The sequence below is a fragment of the Seriola lalandi genome, unplaced genomic scaffold, assembly GCF_002814215.2.
Source record: "Seriola lalandi dorsalis isolate HSWRI2012SDOR001 ecotype SW California unplaced genomic scaffold, Sedor1 jcf7180002054560, whole genome shotgun sequence".
NCBI lineage: Eukaryota > Metazoa > Chordata > Actinopteri > Carangiformes > Carangidae > Seriola > Seriola lalandi.
In genome coordinates, this window is record NW_019525113.1 from 1,159,996 (window position 1) to 1,187,955 (window position 27,960).

Below are 27,960 nucleotides of genomic sequence, written 5' to 3' on the forward strand. Positions count from 1 at the left end.
TTTTTTTTTTTTTTTTTTTTATAAATTGTATACACTCCTGCTTACTGACTTCATCAGTTCAGTGTCGAGAAATAATTATTAATCTTTAAGATAGAAGGAGGTTCACACTGACACATTCTGATTCACATGATTTATAGCTGAAGTTCATTGTATCTAAAGACTCTAGTCAATTAGTCAATTAGTAATTTTTGCTGGTATCCCAACACCTCACTCACAGGTAATCATGTTGGCACTAAAGCATATTGACCCAGAAACACTGTACAAAAACTGATGTCAGCCTAGGATGTTTAAACTTACTGATGCAGAAACTTCAAACAGCCTCAATTAAAAACCTTGGCTACATGCCTTTATTCTGCTGAAAGAAAACTGTCTACTCACCGAATCAGTGTAGGCTTCCACATTCTGTTCTTCATAGGCATCTAGAAGTTTCTGTTTAGATAAAAACATTTTTTACAACAATGCTGTGGTCAAAAATACATCCTGAGGGTTACAGAAAATGCAGATAATGAGATGGCAAAACAACAGGCTACAACACAAAGTCTATATGCCTGTAATCATTATAAAAATAATTTTTACTCCTACAGTTTAAACACCAGCATGGCTTTCTTACTCCAAACAGGACTGTTGAGGGAAGGCCTTAACTGTACTAAGCTGATTATGCTAAGCTTACATTATGTTACTGAGGGGCATGTAGATTTTAGAAAGTTCAAGCACCTGTCATCAACAATGTTTAATGCAAACAACAAAAGAGACCAGAGTGGAAAGAAAAAGAAAGCAGCAGTCAGTCAGTTGGAGGGTTTATATCCATCAGCCTCATCTCTCTATACCTAGAGGATTATTCTGTGTTTTTGTTGAAGGATTTTGGAGCCAAAACACCACCAAAGCCTACCTTCATCAGTTTGCATTCTCTCGAGTCTGAAAAGGCTGGAAACATTTCTTCGTACTTCTGCACAGCAAGCTGGGTGACAAGAGAATGAATATTAGAGCAGTGGCTCATGTTACAATTGTTGCACGTGGACACAAGTTCAGTGCTACGGCTTACTTTTGCGTTCAGCATGTCTACACAGAAGTGACAGAGCGCTGCCTTGAAGAAGTGATCCTTGGCACTGTATTTCAGGAGCGTACTGTCCATTGCATGCGTTCCGACCTAAAAATCACAAAGTACAATTCAGGTGAGTTTTGTTACTGCAGCCCCTGGAAGGACTGATAACATGGTGAGATGAAGGCTGCTGGTGAGCATGATCTCACCTGTTCATAGATCTCAATAGCTTTTTGGTACTGCTCCAGCTGAGCTGCGTAGGTTGCTACTTTCAGAAGGCACTTGTTCGCTGAACTAAAAAGGAAAATCAAGAAGTTTCTCAGGTGACACATGTTCACAGAAATCAAGGGGCAAAAACCAAGTCAAGTAATGCAACTGCACGGTTATAAAACAAAGATGTAAAATGAAAACAAATGAGAACTAAATGAAAAGAAAAAATATATACATCAGCCTATAAAACATCACACCCTAAGAGGAAACATTACACATCCAAAATAGTCACCTGGTGGATTCTTCCCCTTTGTAATAATCTGCTGCTTGTTCATAATGAGCAATGGCCTGCAATGGAAGTTGGACAAATTTGGACATATGACGTAAACAGAGCATTAGCATTTAACAAGAGATTATTGGACGGTTTCAAACAACTGATCAGCAATTTAACTGGAAGCAGGAATTTACTCTGGAATTAATTGGTAAAATAATTAACAATAAACAGTTATTTAATCTGACCTTGTCGATGTCCACCAGCTCTGTCTCATATATTTCAGCAATGGTGATATGATGTTTGGCTGCGATGGTGAAACGCCCCTAAATCCAAAAAAAAGAAAACACCCACGGGAGAATAGATCAACAGGGAGCGATACCTGATACATAAAAAAATATCAGATGCTAAACCTTGTCAAATTCTGTCATTTAAAGAAACTAAGAATCCCCCCGTGTATAGACTCACCATGTCGGTGTAAATCTCAATAGCTCGGTTTAGGCAGTTTATGGCCTCTGTTGGAAAAAAAAAAAAAAAAAATATTTAGACGACTACATATTTTCAGATCCCATGACTGCAATACAATAAAATCAATAAAAGAAAGGCAACCAGTAGTGAGAGCTGCAAGTTTAAAGGTCCATTAAACAATGTTCCTGTTCCTAAATGTGTCTAAAGGATGATGACCACTGGTCTTGAAGTCATTATTTATTTATACTTTTCACCAGGGCAAAGCATTCATTAGCCCACATCCCCATTTGTTAACTGCATTGTGGGAAAAGTCATAAATAATGCTGTTAAAGCTCTTTGTCTGGAACATCTCAATGACATTATTTGACATCAGCTTTATGTACATGGTCTACTTGAATTGGTACAGCAGTTTTAATGGGCATTACAAGTGAACCTCAGTGGTTATATATCTGAAGGGTGGTGATGAGTAATGATTACCTTGTGGATCTGCTTTTTTGAAGGCGTTTCCAGCATCTATGAAGTTAGTGGCTGCATCATGTTTGCTCTGCATCTGCAGGTGAAGGCGAGCAGCTTGGGAGAATGCATTTCCTGCAGCTGAAAATAAAAATGTTACATGTTAGAGGATTGAAAGTCTTTCCAGACATAAACAGGGAAGGGGCAATCACCATTACCATTTGAATGTACAAGTGTAATCATCTTACCACACCAATTTTTGGCCATTTTGTACATGTTGGCTGCCCTCACATACATGTCACATGCCTCTTCCAGCTTGGAGGAGCCTCTGTAACGGCACACATGTTTAATTTAACAACAATGCAATAATGATTTTTAGTCATAAATATAATAATATATGGATATTTGGGGGCATGCCACTTCACTGACAGAGACATTTACTGTTCACTAAGATAAAGACAGTCAAATAAGTTCAAAACGTTGTCTAACTTCAACTCCCAGTTGCAATTTTGTGATGCAACATTATGACATATTATTATTAATATCATGACAATGTTATCATATTATCCAGAACCAATTACATGTACACTTCTAACTTCAAGCTTTCCAACCAACTCCTTCTGCGTTTCATAACCATGTGGCTGTTGCATACATACACAAGCAGCATCAACATAAGCAGCCTCTGAGCATGAACACGTCAGAGTTAAATAAAAACCACCTTGAATATTGTTTTTCATTGTTATATCCATGCTGGGCTGGTGGGTGGGGATGCAACTCACAAATCCGTTTACTCTGTTAATGTAAACAATTGTGATTGACATATGATTTGCGCCTCACGACCGAGTGGCCTTGCTAAATTTTTCCAGGTGGTGGCGCTACAGCTGTAACACTTCAGCCAAAACCCAAAATTAAATGGTACACCATTTTTTCTTTTAATATAGGCTCATCCACTGCTGACATAATGAAGTCACCCTCAAACAGACGTTGCAGAAGCTGACACTGAGGTCCGGTTACTGCGGCATGCAGGTTTATTTCAGTTATTTTCAGATATGCGTTCTGCAGTGATCCGAGGGAAGATAATGCTGCGTATGTTGCTCAACTTCACCGCTGGCCACACTTACATAACACTGGTCAAAACAACTTGACGTTAGATACAGTGAAGCCCAATGTTGCAGCAGAGTCAGACTTGTTGTTGTTTTTGTTTTTGCTGTTTTTGACAGCTAACCACCTTCCGCTTAGTTGGCCTTAGCTTGGCAATATTAGCTCAACTGTAGTTAGCCGACATACTCACCCAAACAGCGCTCCGAAAAACGACTGCGATGACTTTACTTTCTTTTCGGCCTCAGTCATTAGAGCCGTTGCTTCTTTTTCTTTCCCACTATTATCCATTTTCGTGTCTTTGCTCTGATTCTGAGGAGGGACGAGGAAATGCGAAAGCCAACAACTTGCTAACCAGTGCTAGCAGCAACGGGTTTGCCTTGTCACATCACCGGCAGCGAAGTAACCATCACCTCTGTCATGTGACATGGGCTGCTGAAGACTCTGGTGCTGCGTTCAGTGCTCTTCGTAAGCGCCATTTTCCATATTTGTTTGTTAGAGATTGCTGCTTAATTCAGTAACGATGAAACACGCCAAACATGAACCGTAATACGGCCTAAATTACGATGATACCAATACTACTAATGCACTATGCTCTTTGTCACTTTGCACTGTCTGACCCATTCAATACTCTTGTCTTGTCTTGTTTTTAACTGTATATATATTTATATTTATATTTATATTTATATTTATATTTATGTACCAAGTAGCATTGTAAACCGGAGACATATTCCTTGTATGTGTCACAGGAATTGTCCCTGGGGGATAAATAAAGTATCTATCTATCTATCTATCTATCTATCTATCTATCTATCTATCTATCTATCTATCTATCTACATACTTGACCAATAAAGCAGATTCTGATTCTGAGATTCTGATTCTAATCATTTTCATATATTGTCAATCAACTCCTCAAGCATACCATTTGTAATTCTTCACCAGCATATAAGGGAAATATTTCTGACAACACTAAAAGGCATCTTATAATAAATGTATAGCCCATATAAAATAATGATAATGTCTAACTTGACTCTTTTACTTGGTTATCTAATTTATAAAGCAATGCACAAATGCCATATGGTAATGAACCAAAAATACTCTCTTGGCTCCTGGTGAAATCTCAGACAATACCTATATACTATTGTACAAACTGTATATTAGGCTATTCAAATTGTCCTGATAAGCTATATCATGGCAAGTCATTTGATAATTTACATAGCAAGTAACTTAATTTAAGTAATTGTCTTTACATTATTATATGTGTACATTATATGTAACTGAAGGAAAAACAATTGTAGATGTAAAGTAGTCTTATTTCTCTCAGGATGCTTATAAATTGGAAAATTAATGTTGTGAAGTTTTTGGTAGTTGTTTCTGAACCTGCGTAATTATACTGTATGGTTAGATGATGTTGTAACATTTAGGTTTTATGCACAAAATATGTAAGAAGTCAAACAAAGAGGAGAAGGAAGATTTAGCCTACTTCTTTATGTTAGTGAGATCCCTTTAGCAGCTCAGCTTTGAAATCTGGGTGAAGAGAGCATTCCTTCACTTTCCCCACCAACATTTTTCCCACAGCCTGTTCAGGGATTTATATCATAAACTCTCTGATGTCAGACTTACTTTTCTTGCCTATCTCCTATTTCTTAAACATTAGGACTGCAATACTGCAGCTGAGTAAAACTGTAATGGTTACAAAGCACTTGGTTGATGGTTTAACCTCCTAGGACCTGGCGTCCACATATGTGGACCTCACATTTTGGGTTCTCTAGACCACAATACTAACTTTTTCTCAACAAGGGCCTGGTGACCACATATGAGGATATTATACTGCCACTCAGTAATCGAAATTTAAAACTAATGTCCTCATATGTGGACATCATTTTTCTCAGGTCCCAATCAGCCTAAATAGCAAAGAGAAATTAAAAATGCACGCCATGCAAGAGTTCGGGTCTTAGGAGGTTAAGTATATTTTGTGACATTATTCATTTTGTTAGTTGTGATCATCTGCTTATTCAAGGTCTTGCCACAACATATACAGCATTTAGGACCAAACACTAATTGTGTTAATGACATCAGATTCATCTATCCCTATTCAGCCATCTAAATGTAGACCTTTTTTGTTCACTGTCCCACTGCGTTACATGATCTTGTACTTTGGGTCATAAACAGATGGTCATGAACTGATGGGAATCATGATCATGGTTGGTATGTAAGTCCTTTAGCTTGATTACTTGCCTTTTGAATTATATAAATGATGTAATACAAAGCAGGATCATTTTAAGGTTTATGGGCCCCATCCTGCCTGAAAAGACAGCTTTCCCAATGGTTTGTTGAGGTGCTTGATAGCAAAGTATTCCCAAAACATGACATGTTCAGCATAAATGACTTGGTATAAGAGGGTTGCATATCGATCTATCTATCTATCTATCTATCTATCTATACACGCACACACACACACACACACAAACACACACACACACACATATAGCTGTGATTTCTGAGACAAACTGCAGTCTCTTAATCTAACTAGACATTGGTGTTGAGGATTGACAGAGCCACACTTTTAAAAAGTTTGTGCAAGTACTGTATGTACAACTTTGTCTTGACATTTTTCTATTGATCAGGAATGCAACACATAAGGTCTGATTGGTCACCCATGTTTCCAGGGTTTTTTCACGAGATCCGCTTGTTTGATTACAATACACAAGCACACATTTATTATTTTGTTATTTTTACTCCATCCTTAAAGCAAAAGAGTAGCACACAAAGTTCACTCAGGAAAAATGTTCAACCTCAAACTTCAACCTATGGTGAGAATGAATGTCGATAAGGAGCACAGAAGAGCCACAGATTTCAATCAGGCAAAACGGAAGTCTGCTGTTTCCTGCCTGTAGTTGGGTCCTGTACAGCAGCCCGTGCGAGGCTGTCCTGGAGACCCCGCGCTGCCTGCACCTCTATCGTCTCGGGTGAGTTTGTTATAAAACAGCATTTTTCTCAATTAATCCGAATAACTCTAACAAACCTGCGGTATTTATGCACTGCGGACAACCCGCAAACTGCACCGCTACCGTAATCGAAACGCCACGCTACTGCACGACCCGGCAAACATAGTCATTTTCCACCGAATTCCCAAGCATACCCCCCTCATCCAAGAGTATTCCAACATTAACTCATATTTTGCTTGCAAGAGGAGACAGATAGCTCGCCACGCAATTGCGTTTACACTTCAAAGCAAACAATACTGCCTTTTCTTGGTTGAATCGAGGTGCCGCTGTACGATACGAGTGTTAAAAATGTGTCAGTCGGTGGTTTGTTTTGAATGTCAAAGGCTCAAGCTAGCCGTACGTCTGAATATTGTTGATAGCTGCTTGGCTTAGCAGGCTAGCTAGCTAAGCTAACGAAATTCAACCCAGATGCATCAAAATGCTGGAAATAGAGGTGAAACGGGTTTTTGAAATCAAGCGTTTTATCAAAGTAAAGTCTTAAGACAGTCGTATGGTAGCTAATTAAGGTGTGTTGTAACGAATCGGCAAAATATGCATGGAAGGCTCTTTGAAAACACCAGCTAGCATGTAGCTAGCCGCTTGCAGTGTCCCCATTCATATCCTGCGCACTGGCTCTGCTCTGACCGAGTAATGGCTACGATCCGCTGCATTTTTAGAGCGGCAACCGCGGATATTACCCCGTCGTAACCACGGTTATATGTTCGCTTGCATTATTTGGTGACTAGCTGTGATTATGTTACTGAAAGTGTTGTGCACAGTTGTTGAGACTTGTGGTGAATCCAGCTACAGCCCGCACTCGAAATCTTTCCAAGCTTTGTGAAAACCGCGCGTTTTCAGTTTGTTGTCTATTTCCATCCGCTGTTTCTCGTTGTAAAGCAAACATCTGCTGCTTGATCTCCAGTGCATCAACCTTTCATAGTTGCTTCTGTGCTTGCTTTATTCTCACAAGACTCACAGCTAACTATATGTCTGACAGCATTCGGTGATGTAACGTTTTGAGTCATTACTTATAGTTTTAATGTGGAAAAACATGGGGACATTTAAAAAAAAAAGATCCATTCACTCTTGGCATTGTTTTTTTGAGGAAGATTTTTAAACATATAGACTAACCAAAAGAACTTCAGGTGTCTACATTTCATCTGTGGCAGAATTTGTAAAGACAATTATTACATAAAGTAATTATTTTATAACAATAAAAAAAATTAAAAAATTAAAAATAAATAAAAAACACAGTTTGAAGGTGGTTTAAGGACTGGTGTTGCAGTTAACCAAACGTGCCCTCTACTATCTGAGTCATTAAGATGCTTAATTCAAATTAATGAAGTTATTTTGGACATAAATTAGACTGATTGAAAAATGCAGACTAACAATTTGAAAGCAATATATTTTTTTAAAAGGGTTTTCTGTGGTTCTGTCTTGCAGTATGGAGTACAACAACACAGCATAAAGAGCTTTATTTCCTATACAGATTAATCAATGCTGAAAGTGTGCAATAATGATATTGTTCATGAGCTTTGCTGAAAAAATTCACCGAACGTCATTTTAATTTTTGACTATTGAATGTTAAAAATGTACAACCACATGACATTACTCCTTGCCACACTGATGTAGAACAGCATTTGAAAAAAACATCTTACAGTTTTGTAGTTGTGCATCATCAGATGTAGATAACTTCTGTCAAAGTGTAATTATAACTCAGCACTCAAACCTCTGTCCCACTAAACAACCAAAGCGCTAAATATGGAGCTAAAAACCACATACTGTGGTATTGTTCTAATAACAATATAATAGAGGCGTTACTATGTTTACATAGTTGAAAATATTATACATTTGGGGAACGAGTAAATTGTTGTTAATGCTGTTTTTATGAGTGTATTGATAATGAAATAAATCTGGAATTTAAACCCTTTTTCATCTTTAACAGTTGTCATGGATGATGAAGACGGCAGGTGCCTTCTAGATGTAATTTGGTAAGTCATTATTGAAAAAGTGTTAGATCAGTTTAATATTATAACAAACTGTTCAGTCGTGTCTTTCGCCCCGTTGTGAATCACATTGTTTTCTCCTGCAGTGACCCAGAAGCTCTCAATGACTTTCTTCATGGATCTGAGACCCATGTGAGTAAGAGAGAAAAAAAAGTTCAAGAAGTCGCATCTGTTAGGCTTCTGATTATTAGTTTTTAAAAAAATGGGTTTGTAATTGATGTGATGAGGAGTGTTTGTTGTGCGCATTTTAGCTGGGGATTGTGTGACTACGTGTTTAAGTCACTTTCAGATTATACATTGGTGTACCCTGAAACCCACGCCCTCCACTGCTTTCATTTTTTTTTTTTTTTTATACTGCTTTCTCTGCTTAATGGTTTTCTTTGCTTTTTTGATTGCACTTTTTATGGTTTCTCCCTGCCTTCCCTTTTTATTAAGCTAATTTAAAAAATGAGAAATGCTAATACTAACACTTCCCAACTCTGTTATTCCTGTCATTTTGCCCCCCTGTCGCCTATCTTTTCACTGGTTCTTTACGATCTGGTTCTCTGGAATGTGTTCTGTCCTTTCCTTGCCCTTCTCCTCTGTTTGATGGTCTGTATGTTTCTCTGTCCTGGTGGCTTTTGCCTGCTGGTTTGGGTGCCTTTGGTTTCTGTCTATCCTATCCTGGGTGGGTGTGTCTGTAGTTGGACACTGACGACCTTTTGGATGGTTCGAGTGACCCCTCCAGCTCGTTCTTCTCTACCACTGGGGTGAGTAAAATCCCCCAATCCTCCTCCTTCTGTTTTCTATCCATCTATGTAGCATGCATCTCCAAATACCCTTCCTTTCCACTAACATACCTACACTCTACAAGCTTTGATTTGCTGCGACGTGACTACAGGTTTTTTTGGGGGTTTTCATGTCTGCAATTCTGAGTTAACTTTGTTACACTCCTCACCATCACTTCTAGATCTAGCCATCAACATTCACCCATCCTCCCGCTTCACTTCTCTTCTTTGTCCTCTCCATTAAGGGCCATGTTCCAGAGGTCCAGCCTGCAGTCCAGCTGTCGGCCAGTGAGCCGGCAGGCCTGCCCAGAGTCAGTGTTGACCTGGACTTCTTGGAGGATGAAGACATCTTGGGAGGATCCCCAGGTGGTGAAGGTGGGAGCAATGGCATTGGGACAAATCACGAGCCGTGTGACATCCTGCAGCAGAGCTTGGCTGAAGCCAACATCACAGAGCAAAGCTTACAGGAGGCAGAGGCTGAGCTGGACCTGGGCTCTTTTGGAATTCCAGGCCTTACACAGGTTGTTCAGACACTGCCTGATGCCAGCCTCTCTGGGGCTGGAGGCGCTGCTGTTGGTGTAGGCATAGGTGTTGGTGTTGGGGGAACAGCAGCAATTTTTCCTGGGTCAGCCCCAAGCACCACTGCTACTCCCCCCAATGCCACAGCTGACATGCTGGGGTCAGTGCTTGCTCAGCAGGGCCTTCAGCTCCAATCCCAGGTCATGAACAAGGCCATTAGTGTTCAGCCATTTATGCAGCCTGTGGGCCTGGGAAATGTGACGCTTCAACCCATTTCAAGTCTCCAAGCTCTTCCTAATGGGAGTCAGTCTGGACATTTGGGTATCGGACAGATTCAGGTTGTCGGTCAGCCCACAGTCATGACTATCAATCAGTCTGGGCAGCCAATCCTGGCTAAAGCCATGGGTGGTTACCAGCTGCACCAGTCTGGGCCAGAGGTATCAGGTGCTGGTTCTCAGGCGGGGCTTGGAGGCTCAGGAGGTGGACTTCTGATCCAAGGTAACAAAGCCACTTTGGGATCTCCAGCTTTAAATGGACCGGCTGTTTGTGTCAGCAGCACAAACAGCAGCAGTGGCGTTACAATGACGGCTCCTGCTGGGCTTGTGGGCTTTGGCAGCAACCCTCTAAGTTCAGGAATTGGAGCTCAGACGCAAACTCAAGGCCAAATCATGCAGAACGTGATCATCCAGCGCACACCAACACCCATTCAGCCTAAACCCCCTCAGGGGGGAGCCATCCAAACGAAACTCTTCAAACAGCAGCAGCCGCAGCAGCAGCCACAGCCAGCACCCCAACCCCTGCAAAACGATGCCCACAAGGCTCTAGGGCTGCAGCAACTTCCAGTTTCTGCTGCTCAGAATGTAGCCTTCCTGACAGGAAAGGCAGGCTCCAACGTTGTCCTGAGTACTCAAGCTACAACACAAGGCCCACAGTTTCAACAGACCCTATTCAAGCAACAAGCAGCACAACCATCTGGCAAGCCCCTCAGTGTACACTTGTTAAACCAATCAGGCAGCATCGTTATTCCCCCTCAGACAGTTCTGCAAGGTCAAAATCACCAGTTTCTCCTGCCACCTCTACAGGCAGGTGGGCAGATCCTGACCCAGCACCCTGGGGGTCACATCATAACTAGCCAGGGCCCTGGTGGACAGCTCATTGCAAACCAGATTTTAACTGCGAACCAGAACATCAACTTGGGTCAGGTGTTGACTTCACAGGGCCACCCTGGGGCTGCCCACATCCTCTCTGGACCCATTCAGCTCCAGCCTGGCCAGATGGGCACACCTACCCTCTTTCAGATGCCTGTCTCATTGGCTCAGAGTCAAAGCCAGACACAGACCCACACTGTCTCAGGTCATACCCAGACAGTCATACAGGGTATGCCAATCCAGAACTCCCTAACCATGCTGAGTCAGGTGGAGGGGCTGAGCCCGGCAGTCACACTTCAGCCAGCCCTGCAACCTCAGCCAGGTGGAGTCCCCAGCAGCAGCAGCACAGGAGCAGCAACCATGGCTCAAAGCCAGCCTGGAGAGTGTGTTACTGTGCTGGGTAGCACCACAGACCAGGCTGCTCATCCCACTCAGCAGCATGTGCCGCAGTCCTCTATTCTCGCCATGCAACCGGCTTCCTCTGTGTCCGCAGCTATTACAGTACCCTCCTCTTCTCCGTCCATGTCTGTGTCCACCTCTTCCTCTGTCACAGCAGTGGGGCTGGTCCCCCATCAGGCTCAGCACAGTCCAGGGAGGTTACTGCTCACCAACCAGGGCTCCAGCATGATCTTGAGCCAGGAGTCTCTGCAGATGTTCCTGCAACAGGTCAGTGTTCCACTCTTTGCACGTTAGCTTTAATTGTGTATAGTTAACATTGTCTTAAATATTAAATAACATGCACGGAGTGATATCTTGGTCTGACCTCTTTGGTTTACTATTTTACTCCCCCTTCCCTCCAATCCCCTTCCTCCTTCCCTCCCTCGTCCTGAAATGGTAAATGTACTCCTATCAGGAGCAGCACCACCAAACAGAGAATGAGTCAACCCCCTCTGTGGGCGTACCAGCGTCTGTAATCGTCAGCAGCAACAACATCACTGCTCTGGCCCCCGCTGTCCATGACAGCCAATTAACTGACTCTTGGGTGGGTCAGAGCCACAGTCCTTCCCCTGGCCCCTCCCACATGACAGCAGTGGTAAAGCAGGTAGAAATGCCCCTTTATGTTAAGCCCCACCCACTTGCTGCTGCTGCCGCCACAACGTTAGGGTATCTTACCTTTCCCCATCACTGCTCTATTCTTCTCTTCTGCATTAGTCATTGCTTCCATTGCTCTCACTGCTGCTGTGCAATTCCTTATGGCAAAAATTACTCATTCGCTTGCAGCTTGTGTGTGTTTCTAACATCACTTCATTTTATGTAAAGGCATGATCATTCCACTAGTTCATATTTATTGTGTTTTAGCCAGTGTGCTATTTTTAATATTTAACTTAATCCATCTCTATAGAATTTGGCACTGGTAATCAAGTGCCAGTTTTTTAAAATTAAGTTAATTGTTTCACTAATTTTTTTTTTTTTTCATTCATTTTATGTAATGTGTGACAGTATACAAAAACCATGCTCGTGCTTAATAGAAGAGCTACCAAGGTGCTAGGTGCATCTTCTTTACCCTTTTACTAACACTAATTCAGTCAACTCACCTTGCTCAATCAAATTCGATCAACTCACCTTCATCTGCCACATTACTGACCAATGACTGATCAGTCGATCCACACCTCTCAACCCTGCACATCTCATTTAGACTCTTGTGTGCTTACAGTGCCACTACCCCTTGTAACCCTTAATCTGACCAGTGTAATAACTCCCAGACCAAAATGACATGCTCCCCTGACTCCCGTCCCTGTAGTGTTCAGATCACCTATTACTTAACCATCACAGGCCCGCAGATCTTTACTTCTTGCTTTTGTCAACTGTTTTTCTTTTTGGCTCGCCAGATGATCATTGCTCCCCTTTTATGTGTAATCCTCCTCAAAAGCTAGAAAAAAATCATTGGGCTTCTATTACTTTTACTTCAGCATCTACTTGATTTTAAAGTCTAACACTTTGCTTTTGTATTGTTTGGTGTTTTACCCATGTTTGTGTAGTTTTGTATTGGGGTTGGGCGATAATTCCATATTTTTGTGTATTGATTTTCATTGGAATTGCTCATTGTTACAATATGAGTGTGATTAAACCCCATGTGTGAAGAGTTTTGTCTACTGCAATGCATAACAGTGGAATGCCATCACTGTAGTAAACATCACTTTAAGTATTTTACGTATGATCATTCATACATTTGGCATATCGTAATAAATACTGATGTGAAAAGATGTTCTAATTAAGATTGTGATATAGTCATATCGCCCAGCCCTATTTTGTATCTAGCATCAAACCTTGAACCACGTACTAGAATCACATTTAGTAGATACTGCATGCATTTAGAAATGTAGAAGTAGTGCATGTAGAACTTTTTGTGTTTGATTTTTGTGCTTAATGTCCCGTTTCCTCCTGTGTTCAGATATTGTTTACATTCTTGAAAGGGATATGAAAATCATTGTGTTGTGAATCCACTTCTTCAGGTACCCACCAGTGGACATCAGCAGCCTCTGAAGATCCAGGGCATGTCACCTTCAACAGCCTTGACCACTCACACCACAGCGCCCCCAGTGGCAGACAGTCCCCAGCCTTCCCAGTCTCCTCTCACTCTGAGCCAGCAGATCCAGTCACCACACCATCAGCAGCAGTCACGTCCTCCCTCTCAGCCTCAGCCTCAGTCTCAAACTCCCTCCCGCTCCTGCACACCCTCGTCTCACGCTCCACTCTTTATTGTCCATAACCAAATTGCAGAATCTCCCCAACCAGCTGCACAAGGCCAGCCGCAGCAGACACAGCTCCAGCAGGCACACATTCAAGTTCAGCTTCAGACTCAGCCACGGCCGGCCTCCCAGCCTGCCCCTTATCAACAAGATATGCCTCCCGTGTCACAGTCACCTAAGCCTCCTCCTGCACCACCTGCACAGCACCAGTTCACTGCATCTCCTGTCAGCACTTCTACTACAGCTGTAGTGAAAACCCAGGTTCCCATCCAGGGCCTGACAGCAGAGCAGCAGCACCACCTGCAATTAGTAGGAGCGCAAATTCAGACCCTGTCAGGCATCACCCAGCCCTCACCTCAGCAGAAACAGTTGCTGGATAAGCTGCACCAGGTATTGTCCCAGTTCCTCTCAAAATTCTCTAAATGAAAACTTGTTATGAACTTTGCATGCAGTCAGAGGTCTCACCAGTTAAACCATCTTATGTATTTTGACTTCACGTGCTACTTTTTCACCCCACCCCATGCTTGAGCAGCTGAATCTCTGTAAATTGCAGTTTGGATATTGCAACTGGCCATATTGTGATTTGGATGATATTTCGATTAATTGGTTGGAAACAATTGGTTCATCTAGAGCTCCATATTTACAAAAACATGTAAGCAAATTGTCCTGATGTGTTTTCAGGTCCAGCAGAACATCCTGCTCCAGGCCAAGCAGCCTGCTCAGCCTCAGCCTCAAGCCACCAGTCAGTTCAGTTCTCAACAAGATGTGCCTGTTGATAAAGCCGCGATTACATCAACAGCCAGCACTGGTACACCTGCTCAGCTTCCCTCTGTGCTGAAGCCGACGTCAGTGCTTGTCAAAACCCCTGCTACAGGTTAGACACAATTTACCGCTCATGATTCAAAACGGCATGTACCCTGAACACACCTTGAAATATTTCCCTTTGTAATGATTTGTTTCCTCTTATTTTAGCATCAAGTGACTTACAGGTATTCTCAGGAGCCCAAGGGCCAGCTGGAGCAATGGTAAATCAGACTGTCACTCCTGCCAGCCTTACCCAGCCTGCACAGGTAAGTAACATTACTAGCCAATTCCTCCAAGGACTGGATGGTGGGCAATGTGTGTTGGTGTGTTCTAGCTGTTCTACATTTTCCTACAATTCAACACTGAATTTTTTTTTTTATGTATTTTGTCACTTTCTAAATTTCTTTCTAAATTTCCCCACAGGTTCAGCCAAAGCCAGGAGTGATCAGCTCAGTTGGAGGGATGACTCTGGGGAAAGGTGGAATGCAGATACAGGTGTTAGGAGCTAGTCTGACTCAAATGCCTGCTCCACAGCCCCCAGCTCCAGCACAAACTCAGGTAAAGTAGTTTCACGTCATCATAGTGACGTCCCAAAAAACTGCCTCTAATGTTTAAGCATCAGTCTGAAGATTTTAATTCTTGTTGTTCATCTTTTACTTACATCACAGACACCAACAATGAAGATGCCTTTCAGCGCAGAGCCCAGCAAAGAAGCCAGGTGTGTGCCACAGGCATTTTAAGGTTATTTTAACTGTCTCAAATCCCAGTTTTTGAGAGAAGTATTTCTTTGTACATGCCTCATTGCAGGATGCTAGAGCAGCTGAGGAAACAGCAGGGTTCAGTGCTTCACCCAAACTACAGTGCTCCTTTCCACTCTTTTGAGGACACACTGCACAGACTGCTGCCTTACCATCTCTACCAGGGAACTGCCAACTCTTCTCAAGACTATCAAAGAGGTAACCAACTCCATATCCTCTAGTGCAGGCAAATTGCTGTTTAGTACCTTTCCCCCAATTTCAAGATCTTAATAAACATTTTGGTTTTTCTTGTGCACAGTGGATGATGAATTTGAGAGGGTCTCCTGTCAGCTGCTGAAAAGGACCCAGGCCATGCTGGATAAATATCGCCACTTGCTCTTTGCGGAGTCAAAAGTAAGTTTATAAACCAGCATTCTCACCAAACACCATCTTGTTGTCTTCTTTGTCCTAAATTGATATTGAACCGATGGTTTTTGGCGTTGCAACCTGAGCAGAGACTGGGCCCCTCGGCAGAGATGGTGATGATTGACCGGATGTTCATTCAGGAGGAGAAGATTGCGTTGAATCAGGACAGGATTTTGGCCAAGGAGAGACCAGGTACCCTAACACTGTCTGTCATACATTGTTGTAGTTGTCTTCATCTAAATTGTATGCTTGTGAGCATGTGTATGCTAATGATATGATCGTGTTTGTTTCATTGCAGAGGAGTTTGTAGCAAATGCGCGCATGTTGGAGAGTGTGGTTTCATCCCAAGAGAAATCCTCATCTGCTGAGCACACCTCAGTGAGTGGAGGTGTAGCTGCTGCTGCCCCTGCTCCAGCATCTGCTGCTCCTGCCCCAGCCCCTCTTCCAAACATCACCCCAAACCCCCCACCTGCACCCGCCCAAGTTCCAGTTCCAGCTCCAGCTCCTGCTCCAGCTCCTGCTCCTGCTCCAGCCCCTGCCCCTGCTACTGCGCCTGCTCCTCCTCCCCCTGCTCCTGCTCCTCCCGCCACCAGTTCTGTTACCCCCTTTCCTCCTACCAAACTGGTAATAAAGCAGGGTGGAGGTGGAGCCTCTGTGTCTTGGTCCAGCAGCTGTCCACCACCTCCAGCCGCAGCGGGCAAGCCGGTGGCCGAACCCACCAGCCAGTGCTCCTCCTTCAGTCGAGCTCCAGCAGCATCCTCCTCTTTCTCGTCCTCGTCCTTCAATTCTCAAGCAGCCGATGATGACGACGCTCTCCCACAGAGAACCAGCAAACCACCTATAAAGACCTACGAGGCTCGCAGGAGAATTGGCTTGAAGCTGAAGATCAAGCAGGATCAAACGGGGTTCAGTAAGGTGGTTCATAACACTGCGTTAGACCCAGTGCACACACCTCAACCTCAGCAGAGCAGCCAGTCTATATCCCAGTCTCAGACTCAGCCTCAGCCTCAGCCTGAAGCTGCTGTACCACATCCAAAGTCCCACCCTTTATCGACTCCTCCCACTACAGTCATCAGAACTCAGTCCCCCGTATGCACAGCTTCTTCTGCCTCATCAGTCACCATAGCAACCACTCAGTGTAACCCGCCACTGAGAGGTAATGTTCCTCCCAATGCAGCCCCATCTTCCTCTACCTCTTCCTCTCATACTTGGTCGTCGTCCTCCTCCTCCGCCTCCTCCACTCAAATGAATGGGACGTTGGATCATCATGGTATGGGTGGGGTCAAACACAATCCTGCCTCCACTGCCAATCCCTCGCCAACAACCTGTCGCCTCCCCCTTCGAAAAACCTACCGGGAAAACATTAGTCCCCGGGTCAGACCTGGTGTCCCAGGGGGAGGAGATGAAAGTTTGTCCTACCCCAGACCCACGCCGTCACCCCCCAGGCATGAGGCCTCATCTCCTCCCTCAGAGCGGACAGTGATAGCCAGTGTGAAGGTGGAGAAAAGAGGCAGGGAGGCCTCGCACACTCACACAGAGTCAAGCCACGAAACAGGCCGTTTAGGGAGTGCAATGCAGGGGCTGGACGAAGTGGACGAGGTGTTCAACCGTGGTATCAAAACCACACAACACCATCATCTCCCACAGCTCCTAGACAAGGAAGGGGCAAAGGAGAGAGTGGCGGAGCACACAGACCAAGAGACAGATGTAAGTAAATACAAGAGGGCGGGTGGAAAAAATAGACATAGGGTAGGTGGGACTTTCAGAATGGACCAGCATGCCCCTGGGCCTCCCTCTCCAGAGTCCTCCTTCACACGAGACTCTTTACTTCCTGCCAAACGCTGCAAATCAGACTCCCCCGACATGGATAATGCCAGCTTCTCCAGCGGCAGCCCCCCGGATGACTCTCTCAACGAGCACCTTCAGTGCGCCATCGACAGCATCCTAAACCTGCAGCAGGAGCCCTCTGCCCGCGGGCACCACATTAAAGGGGGCAACAGCAGGCCCCACCAACACCAAAGCCAGCGCCCAGGGGGCTCGGCAGCTTCATCCCACAGACCCTCAGTCCCACCTCCCTCCTCTGCTTCCTCGTCGTCCTCCTTGGCCCAGCACCCTCAGGTCGGTGGCCGTGGCCACAATGGCAGCCTGGTGCCCCAGACTCAAAGCAGATAACAGCCCCTCAGCCCCAGGCCAGACTGACATGGGGGAACTAAGAGACAGATTTTGAGGCAGGGGAAGGGGGGGCACTGTGAAAACAGTATCACTGTACTACTCTGCCAAGCTGTGTTGGCTTTGTTTGTCCATTTGAATTGTCCAGACATTTCTTTGTCATTTACAGCCTTGAAGTAGACCTGTGGTGGAATAAGTGTGAGTGTGGTCCAAGGTAAAACTGTCTCTGTTAGATGCAGACTTGAAGATGCCTGCCCTTTTGTATGTGTTCTGTCAGCCAAGCTCGAGAAACAAGAAGAAATTGTCAGAGGTTGCTGTTCTCTTTCTTTCTTCCTTTTTCACTTTTCACCTTTTCTTTTTCTCATCCACCATTCATACATTCCTTTTCATGTGGCCTGAGCACCAGTCCACAACGGTTCATCTCCTGGTTTAAACAGCCCCAATGAGCATCAGGCAGCTTGTTTTAACAGTTCAGAAGACAACAACCTTCTCTAACTTGGTTACGTGCAGCTGAGAGGCAAACGAGAATGCTGTAAAAGGTCATAATACACACAGTGTCTTCCTTTACCAACCAAATTGAATCCTCTTATCACACAGATAATGCTGCCCACCTGATGCAAACTGCACATGCTAGAATGATACAGGCCACCTCTTTATCAAGATAAAATTTCTTTAGACTGTAAAATAAACTGGGACGCTCAGTCGTCACACTCCTCTTCAATTGGCAAAATCAAGTAGCCTCATCCTCCATTATGCCTGCATTTCATATAGACACCACATGCATTTTAAAAGTAAAACATATTGAGAAAATAATTTGGATAATTGTGAAGTTTTATGTAAATGAACGTGTAATGAAATTCAGTTATATTCTGTTTCTGATGTCAGATGATTTTCCAGGTTCTTGTTTTTAGACAATGCCTCCACACACACCTGCCCCACCCCCCACCCCCTGTTACGTTTGATGCCAGGTTAGGACATAGTGCGTTTTAGTCAGCAGGGGGCAGGCCAGTTTTAACTGTTGATTTTCTGTGTTCTCAGTCTGTTTGTTTTCTGCAACTGTATCCCTGCCTCGTGTGTGTGCGTGTGCATGTGTGTGTGCGCGTGTGTGTGTTTGTGTTTGTTTCTTTCTTCTTTTTCTTTTTTTTTTGTCTTTTCTTTGTCTTTTTTTAAGCCTGGTGGACAATTCAAACACAAGCACAAGCATTGAAATGGAAAAAAAGGAACAATAATAATGTACAAAAAGACCGTGAGAGAATTTGAAGTATAGTATTACAGATTAATTTTGTATTGTATTTATTGTGTATAATGACACTTTTTAAAAAGAAATGTACATTTAGTAAAACTGTAAATTAAACCTTGCTTCTTTTATGAAACATTGCAGGCCATCTAGTCATTTGTCCAGCTGTTCAGTGATTCCTGATCTTCTGGATACATTCCTTTGAGTGACTAATGATGACTGAGGAGTACTGTATGATGGTAGTGGGAGGGGGTGGGGGGTGGCGACAGTGGGACGTGTCCTCTATGAGACAGCCAGCAGGTGGTGCATGGATGTGGAAAAGTAGAGCTTATTTGTGTGATTCATTGCCTGGAAGGTTCACAGAGTTTGGGAGGAGCAAAAGTGTTTATACTGTGGAGGGGAAAAACTGTTACATCTGTAAACGTATGACATGTTACAGTAAGCTGAGGAGAGAAAAAAAACTCATCAAAAAAATTTTAAATACATGGAGAAGTTAAAAGCCACAACTGGAGTGGTGTAGCCTGAGGGTGTGTTTATCGTTATAAATATGCATAAGGACATTGTGAGGCGATGCCATGTTAAAAAAGAAAAAAGGAAAAAAACAGCTCCACCCAAATTATTTATTCACAACCCCACTCCTCCAGCTCCACACCCTCTGGCCACAGCCCAGCTCATCCCTGCCCTGAGCAGAGTGTTAGTGCTGCCCACTGTGTTGCCAGGCATCCCTGGAAGAGGAGGTGCGTTAAACTAGCAGAAGGAAGCAAGGGGAGAGAAAAGTTAGCCTCAGTGTGGTTTGCTTTGTGCTCTTTCCGCAAGCAGAGTAAGGATCCTTGCCAGATCTGGAGCTCATCTGATGTACATTAAACCCTGGGGAAGAACGATCCTCTATAATCTCGCTGCGTTGACGCTCTGCTGAGGGTTCCTATTTGCTGTCAGAGGTACACCCATACATGTAGCTGCAGCTCCTCGAAGACACTGACTGTTTTTGTCTCCTCAAGTCAAAATATTTTCCAAGCTCCAGAGGGCAAACCTGGAGAGAGAGCGAGAAAGAGAGATCAAGGTGCTTGAAGAAGGCCGTGCTTTCTCCACAACAACTTGGTAAATACTCTTTTTTTAAACTTTGAATATGGCTTGAACAGTCTGCTTTCATTTGAACTTTTACTTTGCAGCAGAGGAAACCAAGGCTTGATGGTGTTTGGTAAGTGCGAAGATCAAAACTTAAATGAAGAATTAATGCACTTGGAAACTGTAAACCCTCAGTAGTCTTTTTGAAAATGTTTTCCATGTCTCATTTTGATATTACTGCCCTGATTCTTGTTGCTCCTGCAGGCTAAAATTGTACATTTTCTGTTCCAAAACGGTGTTGCAATTGTGGTACACAAACCCACAAGGCATTTTCCACCCTCCTTTAACTTTAGAAATTGATCTCAGAGCTTTAACTAAACCTTTAGGTATCACGCAAACCCCGTAGATCAACTTTTACTCACACAGCATGGCTGGCACAGAACTTGAAGTGTGTAATGGCAGGCAAATCACGTTTAATGTCCCTCCTGTAAATCTCCAGGGTTCGCCATTTTGACAAGAACTCTGTCCTCACTGGTCTTGTGACATGTCAGTACTGTGTTGCCTAGTCTCCTCCAGGCAAATATTTTTTTATCCTAATTCAAATGGGATTTGAAAGAAAGAAGCTCTTCACAGATGAGCTCCCATCTGCTGATGCGTGTCTTACTTTTTGTGTTAGTCTTCTCATAATGAGGTGTGCCTTCAGTTCCTAATCCAGCGCTTGTGTTTATGGAGACCACAGTGGAAAAAAAAAAGATGGGTTAAATTAGTTTTTCCATGTATAGACTAACCCTTAAGAGGTCTTTTCCTTACATGAACAATTGAGCCGTGCACACATTTCATGTTCCACTGAGAGGAACTGCAGGGGATAAAAGGAATGTCTTACTCATTTCACTGTAAAGAAATGAGCTGTGCCTGTGCAGGGCTGGGTTTGCAAGTTTTCCAGCATGAACACCAGCTTTTTCCAGGCATGCACTGACAATGCTTGGCAGATTCCTGGTGGGCTGAAACTTACTCCAGATTCCACATCCTTACTCTAAATTGTGACAGACTTTGATCACCGGGCACAAGAACAGCAAGAAACTTTTTATCACCTGGATTAATCTCATTTGGATTAACCTCTACCTGTCTCCTTTTCTGTCCTCGTTCCAGGAAATAAAAGTTGTCAGTGTTGCAACTGTTTTCAAAGGGGAAGATCTGGACTTCAAACAAAACCATCAGCCCTATCATTCCTCTCGACGTGTGCAGAGGAGGCTCCAAGGACAAGAGAGCAGTGTTCACATAAATACAGGAAACACCTGAAGGTTTTCCAAGGTTCAGCCCCAGGAAATACAGCTCCAAAAAACCGACACAACTCTGACACTGATTTTTTACAAGAAGCTCACAATCTCATTAGTCAATCAGCATGTCACGCTGGGGGCGAAAAAATGTGAAGAAGGCGCCGGAGGTGATCCGCACTGTTACAGAAGGGCTCAAGTCCCTGTATCGAAAGAAGCTGCTGCCTCTGGAGCAGTACTACGGTTTCCACGATTTCCACTCTCCCAGTCTGGAGGATGCAGACTTTGATAACAAGCCTATGGTGCTGGTGGTGGGACAGTACTCCACAGGGAAGACTACGTTCATCAAGTAAGACGTTCCAGCTGTGCATCAAACATTTGTTCACTGTTGAATTGTGTGTGATTGCAAAGTATCATTGGTGAAAAACAAATCACAAGCTATGTGTGTGACTGACAGGTATCTACTGGAGCAGGATATTCCTGGGAGCAGGGTGGGACCTGAACCCACCACTGACTGCTTCACTGCTGTCATGCATGGGGAGGTGGAGGGAGTCATCCCTGGAAACGCCCTTATTGTAGATCCTAACAAGCCTTTCCGCAAACTCAACCCATTTGGAAATACCTTCCTGAACAGGTGAGAGCAAGGATTTTATTCACAGTGTGTTGTGTAACGATTTCCACCAAGGGAGCCAAATATATTCTTTATATCAGCATGTAATGCACAGGCTCCACGAGAGAGTCCGAGGGGGGAAAACAGGGAAGGAGAGATAACAGCAATTTTTTTTTTAGGTCTTTGGAATTTCAAGTCCTTGTGCCAAATTTCAGAGCAGGGAGGCACTTGCCTTATTTGTGGAAAAACGGAGAAAGGGAGCGATATCACCCGAGAGGCTGATGAAAGCAAATGTGCTCAGACAGGAACAGCAATCTACGCAAGTTCAAAAGCAAGGTCAGAGGGCTCCACAGCCCCTCAGGGTGAAGACAAACAAATAGAGTCACAGACATTGTGAGGCTTTAGGGAAGCTGTAAGAGAAATCTTCACACTCAAGGTTACTGTGCTGGCTGCCAGATTTCTGTGTATGTTTTTCCACTGTTGTGAACCAAGAAAGTCACATCTTACAATAAAGCCCTTTTAGCTACTCGGAGCATGGACGTGAAGGCCAGAAGTGGCAGGAACATACAGTACTCCTGTTAATGGGGCTCCAAACATGGAGTTCAGATGCCAGTTTTCCAGCAGGGTCCCTCTCTCCCTCTGCAGGGTGTGTTTGTGAATGTATTTGCGTTGCTCCTTTTGCTTTGACTTCCTGTTCGGGGAGCCGGTGGGCTCGTTAAGCTCATAAGCTACAGGAAGTGGTGTTGTTGTTCTAAGCCACACATCGTTAGCAGGCCTTATTGTTTGATTCTGGCAGTAGTGGTCATTTTCCTTCAGGAAGCCCACAGCAATGAGAGGCCTGCTTGCACACAATGGCCTGCAGAGGGAGGGGTGGGAGGTCTGAAGAGGGCAGCTTCCAATCTGCTCTTTAGATAACATTGGCCTCTTTGATAAAGAGTTAACCATTTTTCACATGATTTAGATTCTTTTCATTGACACCGACAATGTTTCAAACTAAAATGACCTCTGTGAACTTGTGTCTTACCATCATTTATGTGAGTTTTCTCCTGTCTACTGATGATAATACCAGGTTCCAGTGTGCCCAGATGCCCAACCAGGTCCTGGAGAGTATCAGCATTATTGACTCACCGGGGATCCTGTCCGGGGCAAAGCAGAGAGTGAGCCGAGGTGAGGGAGGTAGCAAAGGTGAGGAGAGGGCATGGGGGGCCTGCAGAGACACACATCCCTGAGCGTCATCTCACAAACTCATCTCCTTGGCACGCCTGGATAACTCATGGGACTAGTTTGCTCTGTCACAATAACACTTGGCAGCGGGGCAAGAAAACTACTCAACAGTGTACTGAGCAGCCATAAAATCCTAATCAGGAACAGGGGTAATACAGACAAAAACATCTGGAGGAATATACTAGAGAGAAATAGCTATCTTCGTCATCTCACTGTAGGTCTTCCACTTTTCTATTCATCCACGCTTCAAGTAACCCATTATTCAAGTCAATCTGCATGAGCAACTAACAACTTGAAATGGTGAGTGCATCCACATTATGAAAAACACATTTCCTCACTTATCACCAGTGGTATCAGCCATGCAGATAGTTTTGGTTTTGAAATATCCATCTGAGATTTCTTCCTCCCTGCCCCAGTACAATGGAGGTGAAAGGAATGTTGTTTGTGGGTCTCACAGGAATAAAAAAAAATATTCTACATCAATGTCTTTCCAGAAACAGTGTCCCAGTTTCTCTGGCTAATCCGAGCTATTTCTTTGATAAGAAATAGTTCCAAGTGAAGTTTGTGGGTTATCCAGAGTAACTAACATTGTTTTTGAAAAGACAGTGCTGATGATTTCTTTAACTATGAATATATGTGCACCACAAACAGTAGTCCATTGAAAGAAAATTCAGTGATGGTTATCTGAAATCCTAGGAGAACAAAACCTAAAACCACCTTTGTGGCTATACCACAGGAGGTATATAATCAAATGTTTTTTTGTAAGTTGGGTGAACTGAACCTATTAGTATGATTATGTTGATACAGATGAAGAAATCACATAGTTAGTTAGAAATTTTGATGTTAAAAGTCAAAGAATTGCTTTTACAACGTGGTATCTTACAAAAAGTGAGGGTGTCTGAATGTACAGTTATAGTGGGTTTGACACATACATATAAGAATAGGGTGTGACGGGTTTGTGTCTGTGTCGACCTTCTACTCTCTCCTGGCCCCAGATTTTTTTGCACATAATGATAGACTCAGATTTTTATACTGTTTTATTTTCCTTTTTATATTCAAACAGGTTATGACTTCCCAGCTGTGCTGCGCTGGTTTGCTGAACGCGTGGACCGCATCATCCTGCTGTTTGATGCCCATAAACTGGAGATATCCGATGAGTTCTCCGAGGCCATCGGTGCCCTGAAGGGCAACGAGGACAAGCTGCGCGTGGTGCTCAACAAGGCAGACATGGTGGGCACCCAGCAGCTGATGCGGGTGTACGGTGCACTCATGTGGTCCCTGGGGAAGGTGTTTGGCACCCCAGAGGTTCTGCGCGTCTACATCGGCTCCTTCTGGTCAGAGCCACTGATGGTTACAGACAACCGTAAGCTGTTTGAGCTGGAGGAGGAGGATCTGTTCGCTGACATCCAAAACCTCCCTCGCAATGCAGCTTTACGCAAGCTCAACGACCTGGTCAAGAGGGCACGTCTGGTTAGGGTGTGTGTTTTTTAGTGTTCATTAAATGATTACTGATGCATTGACATTACTGCATTATATTTATGTTAGAAGTGTTAAAAGATTGGTGGAAGTAACCTTTGCTATGCCTCTCTTATTCCCAGGTCCACGCCCACATCATCAGCTATCTGAAGCAGGAGATGCCTTCTGTCTTCAGAAAGGACAATAAAAAGAAGAATCTGATCTACCAGCTGCCAGTTATTTTCTCCAAGATCCAGCTGCAGCACAACATTTCTGCTGGAGACTTCCCAGATTGTGCCAAGATGCAGGTCAGTCTGAGTCTGTTGGTTTTCACTAATGGGTACATCTGAGAGGCAAATGTGAAGCCTTCTTTTGAATTACTCCAAAAACTGTTTAGTTATATTTAGAAAGAAAAAACGCAAAATCTTCTAACTAACGCATTTTTGTCATTCCCTTTTCTAAGGAGCAACTGATGGTTCACGATTTCACCAAATTCAAAACCTTGAAGCCTAATCTGATGGCAGCCCTGGATGAGTTGCTCTCCGCTGACATTGCCAAACTAATGCCCCTCCTGCGGCAGGAGGAGCTGGAGGCAGGTGAGCAACTAGGCGTGCAGGGTGGAGCCTTCCTGGGGACCCGCGGTGGACCGTTCTCTGAGGGCGACCCCTTCACTGAGGAGAACGGAGAGGGACCAGAGGAGGAGGAGGACTGGGTGGTGACCAAAGACAAGCCCAAATATGATGAGATCTTCTATAACCTCGCTCCCAATGAGGGGAAACTGAGCGGCAATAAGGCTAAGGACTGGATGGTGAGCTCCCGCCTGCCCAACTCGGTGCTGGGTCGCATCTGGAAGCTGTCAGATGTGGACCGTGATGGCATGCTGGATGATGAAGAATTTGCACTGGCTAGCCACCTGATTGAGGTCAAGCTGGAGGGCCACGGTCTTCCACCTGAGCTCCCCAACCGTCTGATCCCGCCCTCCAAACGCAGGCAGAAGGGTTCTGATGCATAAACATGTCACAAAGTCCCTGGAGCTGAGAGACGATTCTCTATTGGCTGTCACACTTCTGCTACTGTTTGTATTTGCTCACCCCCCCTTCCCCCAGACCCATGTCAAAATGTTGTATGTAATGTGTTCAACTTTTCTTCTGAGACTGATTTTGGTCTCGTACAATGGAACATGCTGTATTTAAGTGCAAGTCTTACCTTTGAGACTATAACAAGGGCTTACTGCCAAAGATTGTGTATTTAGAAGTCACACTGGGCTGGTTGCTTCTTCCCTTTGGCTCCTCAAAGTTTGCTTTATATGATGAACTTTTAAAAATATATCTACTTGTGTTTGCTGAGCAGAAGTAAATAAAGGCTGGCGCCCTCTAAGCGAGCAGTATTTGGCTTATATTTCACAGAATACAGAGCAAAAACTGTATTTAATCTTTAAATTTAACATTCCTCCAGTGATTAGACTGGGGTGGCACAGTATTATCTTGGTGATAATTTGTAGGATTACGCCATTTTCAGATTGGGCCATTCCAGTGACGTCATCGTCTACAAATGTATTTACAAAATTATTTTGCAGAAATGATTTGTTTATAGCATTTTCAACTCAAACTGGCAGCACAAATCTAATAACCTGAATGCATTTCACTTTGATGCTTTACGTGCCACCATTTTTGTGCATACTTTATATATTATTTTTGTAATTGTTTCTGTTGTTTTGTATGTGCAGGAGCAAGACTTCAGTTATATAAAAGAACATTACATGCTGAGATGAACTTTTCAGCCAGATCGAATGATTGATTTATTACTGACTACTGTACACAGCTCCACCAAATGTTCTTATGTTAACTATTATTGTAACCAAATAAAAATGCCCTGACTGTGCCTCGTCTCTTTTGTGACCCTTATGTAAGTGAAATAGTTTGTTGAAGTTCTTAAACTTTGTTGAAGTTCTTAAACATAAAGTACATGGTACAGAAATAATAGTTGGGTGCATTTAACTTGGCACTTTTAACAAGATTTTCTTTTCTATCAAGCTCAGTTGGTCTCTTAGTGACAGACGAGATAAACAGTGACTCACCCTCTCCCCTGCCAAGTCCCCATACCACCATTTTCCGAGGCTCTCTCCCCTCTCATTCCCACCATCTGAAGCTATTTCTCTCCCTCCCTCCCTCTCGAACACACATAAACACACATACACACACAGTTAAGTACAGTTCATTCCCCCTCATCTCTGGTTAGCTCAACATTCACACTCTCACTAGGCTGCCTGTGCATCCTCTTGGTTTTACCCTGTGTAAACTATGTGGTATGAGCACAAATATGTGTCTCCTGTAGAGATGCGTGTGTTTCACATGAGGGTTCCGAGATCTGCGAAAGAAGGGGTGGCCTCCCCGCTGCCGTGTTCCACTCCTCCATGGAAAGAAACACAAATGAGAAACAGAGGCAAACCAGCTCTTTCCTCCCGGCTCTCTGGCTTACAGTGACTCACATGTGAAGAATGTGGTGGGCTGGCCCAAGAGTTATTAATATCTCCTTTCCTAGGGTCCGCTAAGGTTCCTCAGTCTTATGCACAGGATCTACACACTGTACCTTTATGAAAGACTTTAACAACAGCCCCCTATTTGGAGTGTTCCTGTGCTAGCACTGCAGTACACCACACCCTCTCCTGTGTATTTGTGTGTGAGAGAGCAAGAGGGAGGTAATATGTGAAAACAATCAAGTATGGTGTCAAAATTCACTGAGGACAGCTGAAATCTTCATGTCGAAATATAGTTTCTTGATTTTAAATAAACTAATGCTGACTTCTTGTATATTTTCAAGTCATTGCTGGTAATTCCGTTCGCCATTTTAGAGAGCAGAATAAAAAATCCCCATAGCAGTTTGAACAATGTCAGCCTGTTACATAATTAGGCTATGCTGAGTCATAAACCATTTAAAACATTTGTTGTTCAAATCAAGCTACACAGTGATGCCACAGCAACAGGGTTAGACTTACAGACTTGCAGAGGACCCCCACCAACAACAGACATCCCAAACAATGAGGCTTACTCAACGAAACCGGGGTCTCCGTATACGTCACTCAGTGTTTACATGGGGAATTCCTCACTAGCAAACCTGCAGTGGAGGAAAAACTGAGGTAATCAACTCTGGAGTGGGGTGACATCTGGTGGATACAGGATTCCTGACAACCCTACACTGAAACTGTAAAGCACTGTGTCCAACTGTAGATGGCAGACTGGAGGCATGCAGCTGTGTGTGTTACAGGATAGGTTCACATATCTTCAAGTCAAGGTTATAATGTT

At 43.8% G+C, this 27,960-nt stretch overlaps 3 protein-coding genes and 1 long non-coding RNA gene across 8 annotated transcripts; 2 read left to right on the top strand and 2 right to left on the bottom strand.

Moving 5' to 3' along the window:
- Nucleotides 1–25: 25 nt before the first annotated feature.
- On the bottom strand, nucleotides 26–3,970 carry napab (N-ethylmaleimide-sensitive factor attachment protein, alpha b). The gene is made up of 10 exons (XM_023416015.2): nucleotides 3,733–3,970; nucleotides 2,690–2,769; nucleotides 2,466–2,582; nucleotides 1,989–2,035; nucleotides 1,769–1,846; nucleotides 1,542–1,597; nucleotides 1,249–1,333; nucleotides 1,043–1,147; nucleotides 890–958; nucleotides 26–429 (listed from the first exon to the last, which is right to left on the bottom strand). Exons 1-10 carry the CDS (start codon nucleotides 3,828–3,830, stop codon nucleotides 325–327), a joined length of 840 nt encoding a protein of 279 aa, XP_023271783.1. The 5' UTR covers nucleotides 3,831–3,970; the 3' UTR covers nucleotides 26–324.
- Nucleotides 3,971–6,452: 2,482 nt separating this feature from the next.
- Nucleotides 6,453–19,166, top strand: bicra (BRD4 interacting chromatin remodeling complex associated protein). 4 transcript variants are annotated; one of them, XM_087176544.1, is made up of 15 exons: nucleotides 6,453–6,509; nucleotides 8,473–8,518; nucleotides 8,620–8,665; nucleotides 9,217–9,282; nucleotides 9,546–11,633; nucleotides 11,821–12,009; nucleotides 13,421–14,047; nucleotides 14,339–14,531; nucleotides 14,630–14,727; nucleotides 14,885–15,019; nucleotides 15,130–15,179; nucleotides 15,269–15,417; nucleotides 15,518–15,612; nucleotides 15,711–15,816; nucleotides 15,923–19,166. In XM_087176544.1, exons 2-15 carry the CDS (start codon nucleotides 8,478–8,480, stop codon nucleotides 17,794–17,796), a joined length of 5,757 nt encoding a protein of 1,918 aa, XP_087032670.1. In that variant the 5' UTR covers nucleotides 6,453–6,509; nucleotides 8,473–8,477; the 3' UTR covers nucleotides 17,797–19,166. The 4 variants fall into 4 exon arrangements, with proteins under 4 accessions (XP_087032670.1, XP_087032671.1, XP_087032673.1 ...); XM_087176545.1 differs by having other exon boundaries at nucleotides 15,714–15,816; XM_087176547.1 differs by lacking the exon at nucleotides 11,821–12,009.
- On the bottom strand, nucleotides 19,049–23,116 carry LOC147818577 (uncharacterized). Its single transcript, XR_015437849.1, has 2 exons — nucleotides 23,004–23,116; nucleotides 19,049–20,060 (listed from the first exon to the last, which is right to left on the bottom strand). It is a non-coding gene; the product is annotated as an uncharacterized LOC147818577 (long non-coding RNA).
- ehd2b (EH-domain containing 2b) lies at nucleotides 19,991–26,539 on the top strand. 2 transcript variants are annotated; one of them, XM_023416049.2, is made up of 7 exons: nucleotides 19,991–20,128; nucleotides 21,245–21,718; nucleotides 21,827–22,003; nucleotides 23,049–23,164; nucleotides 24,267–24,679; nucleotides 24,802–24,966; nucleotides 25,122–26,539. In XM_023416049.2, exons 2-7 carry the CDS (start codon nucleotides 21,498–21,500, stop codon nucleotides 25,668–25,670), a joined length of 1,641 nt encoding a protein of 546 aa, XP_023271817.1. In that variant the 5' UTR covers nucleotides 19,991–20,128; nucleotides 21,245–21,497; the 3' UTR covers nucleotides 25,671–26,539. The 2 variants fall into 2 exon arrangements, with proteins under 2 accessions (XP_023271817.1, XP_023271819.1); XM_023416051.2 differs by having other exon boundaries at nucleotides 23,049–23,146.
- The last annotated feature ends 1,421 nt before the right edge of the window (nucleotides 26,540–27,960 follow it).

Coding starts and splice junctions, on each gene's coding strand:
- napab (XM_023416015.2), bottom strand. CDS start 3,830: ATGGATAATAGTGGGAAAGAAAAAGAAGCAACGGCTCTAATGACTGAG. Junction 2,770..3,732: donor TTTTTCGGAGCGCTGTTTGG/GTGAGTATGTCG, acceptor GTGCCGTTACAG/AGGCTCCTCCAAGCTGGAAG. Junction 2,036..2,465: donor CAAAAAAGCAGATCCACAAG/GTAATCATTACT, acceptor TTTTTCCAACAG/AGGCCATAAACTGCCTAAAC.
- bicra (XM_087176544.1), top strand. CDS start 8,478: ATGGATGATGAAGACGGCAGGTGCCTTCTAGATGTAATTTG. Junction 12,010..13,420: donor TGACAGCAGTGGTAAAGCAG/GTAGAAATGCCC, acceptor CCACTTCTTCAG/GTACCCACCAGTGGACATCA. Junction 15,180..15,268: donor GAGCCCAGCAAAGAAGCCAG/GTGTGTGCCACA, acceptor GCCTCATTGCAG/GATGCTAGAGCAGCTGAGGA.
- ehd2b (XM_023416049.2), top strand. CDS start 21,498: ATGTCACGCTGGGGGCGAAAAAATGTGAAGAAGGCGCCGGAGGTGATC. Junction 21,719..21,826: donor GGGAAGACTACGTTCATCAA/GTAAGACGTTCC, acceptor TGTGACTGACAG/GTATCTACTGGAGCAGGATA. Junction 24,967..25,121: donor CAGATTGTGCCAAGATGCAG/GTCAGTCTGAGT, acceptor CCCTTTTCTAAG/GAGCAACTGATGGTTCACGA.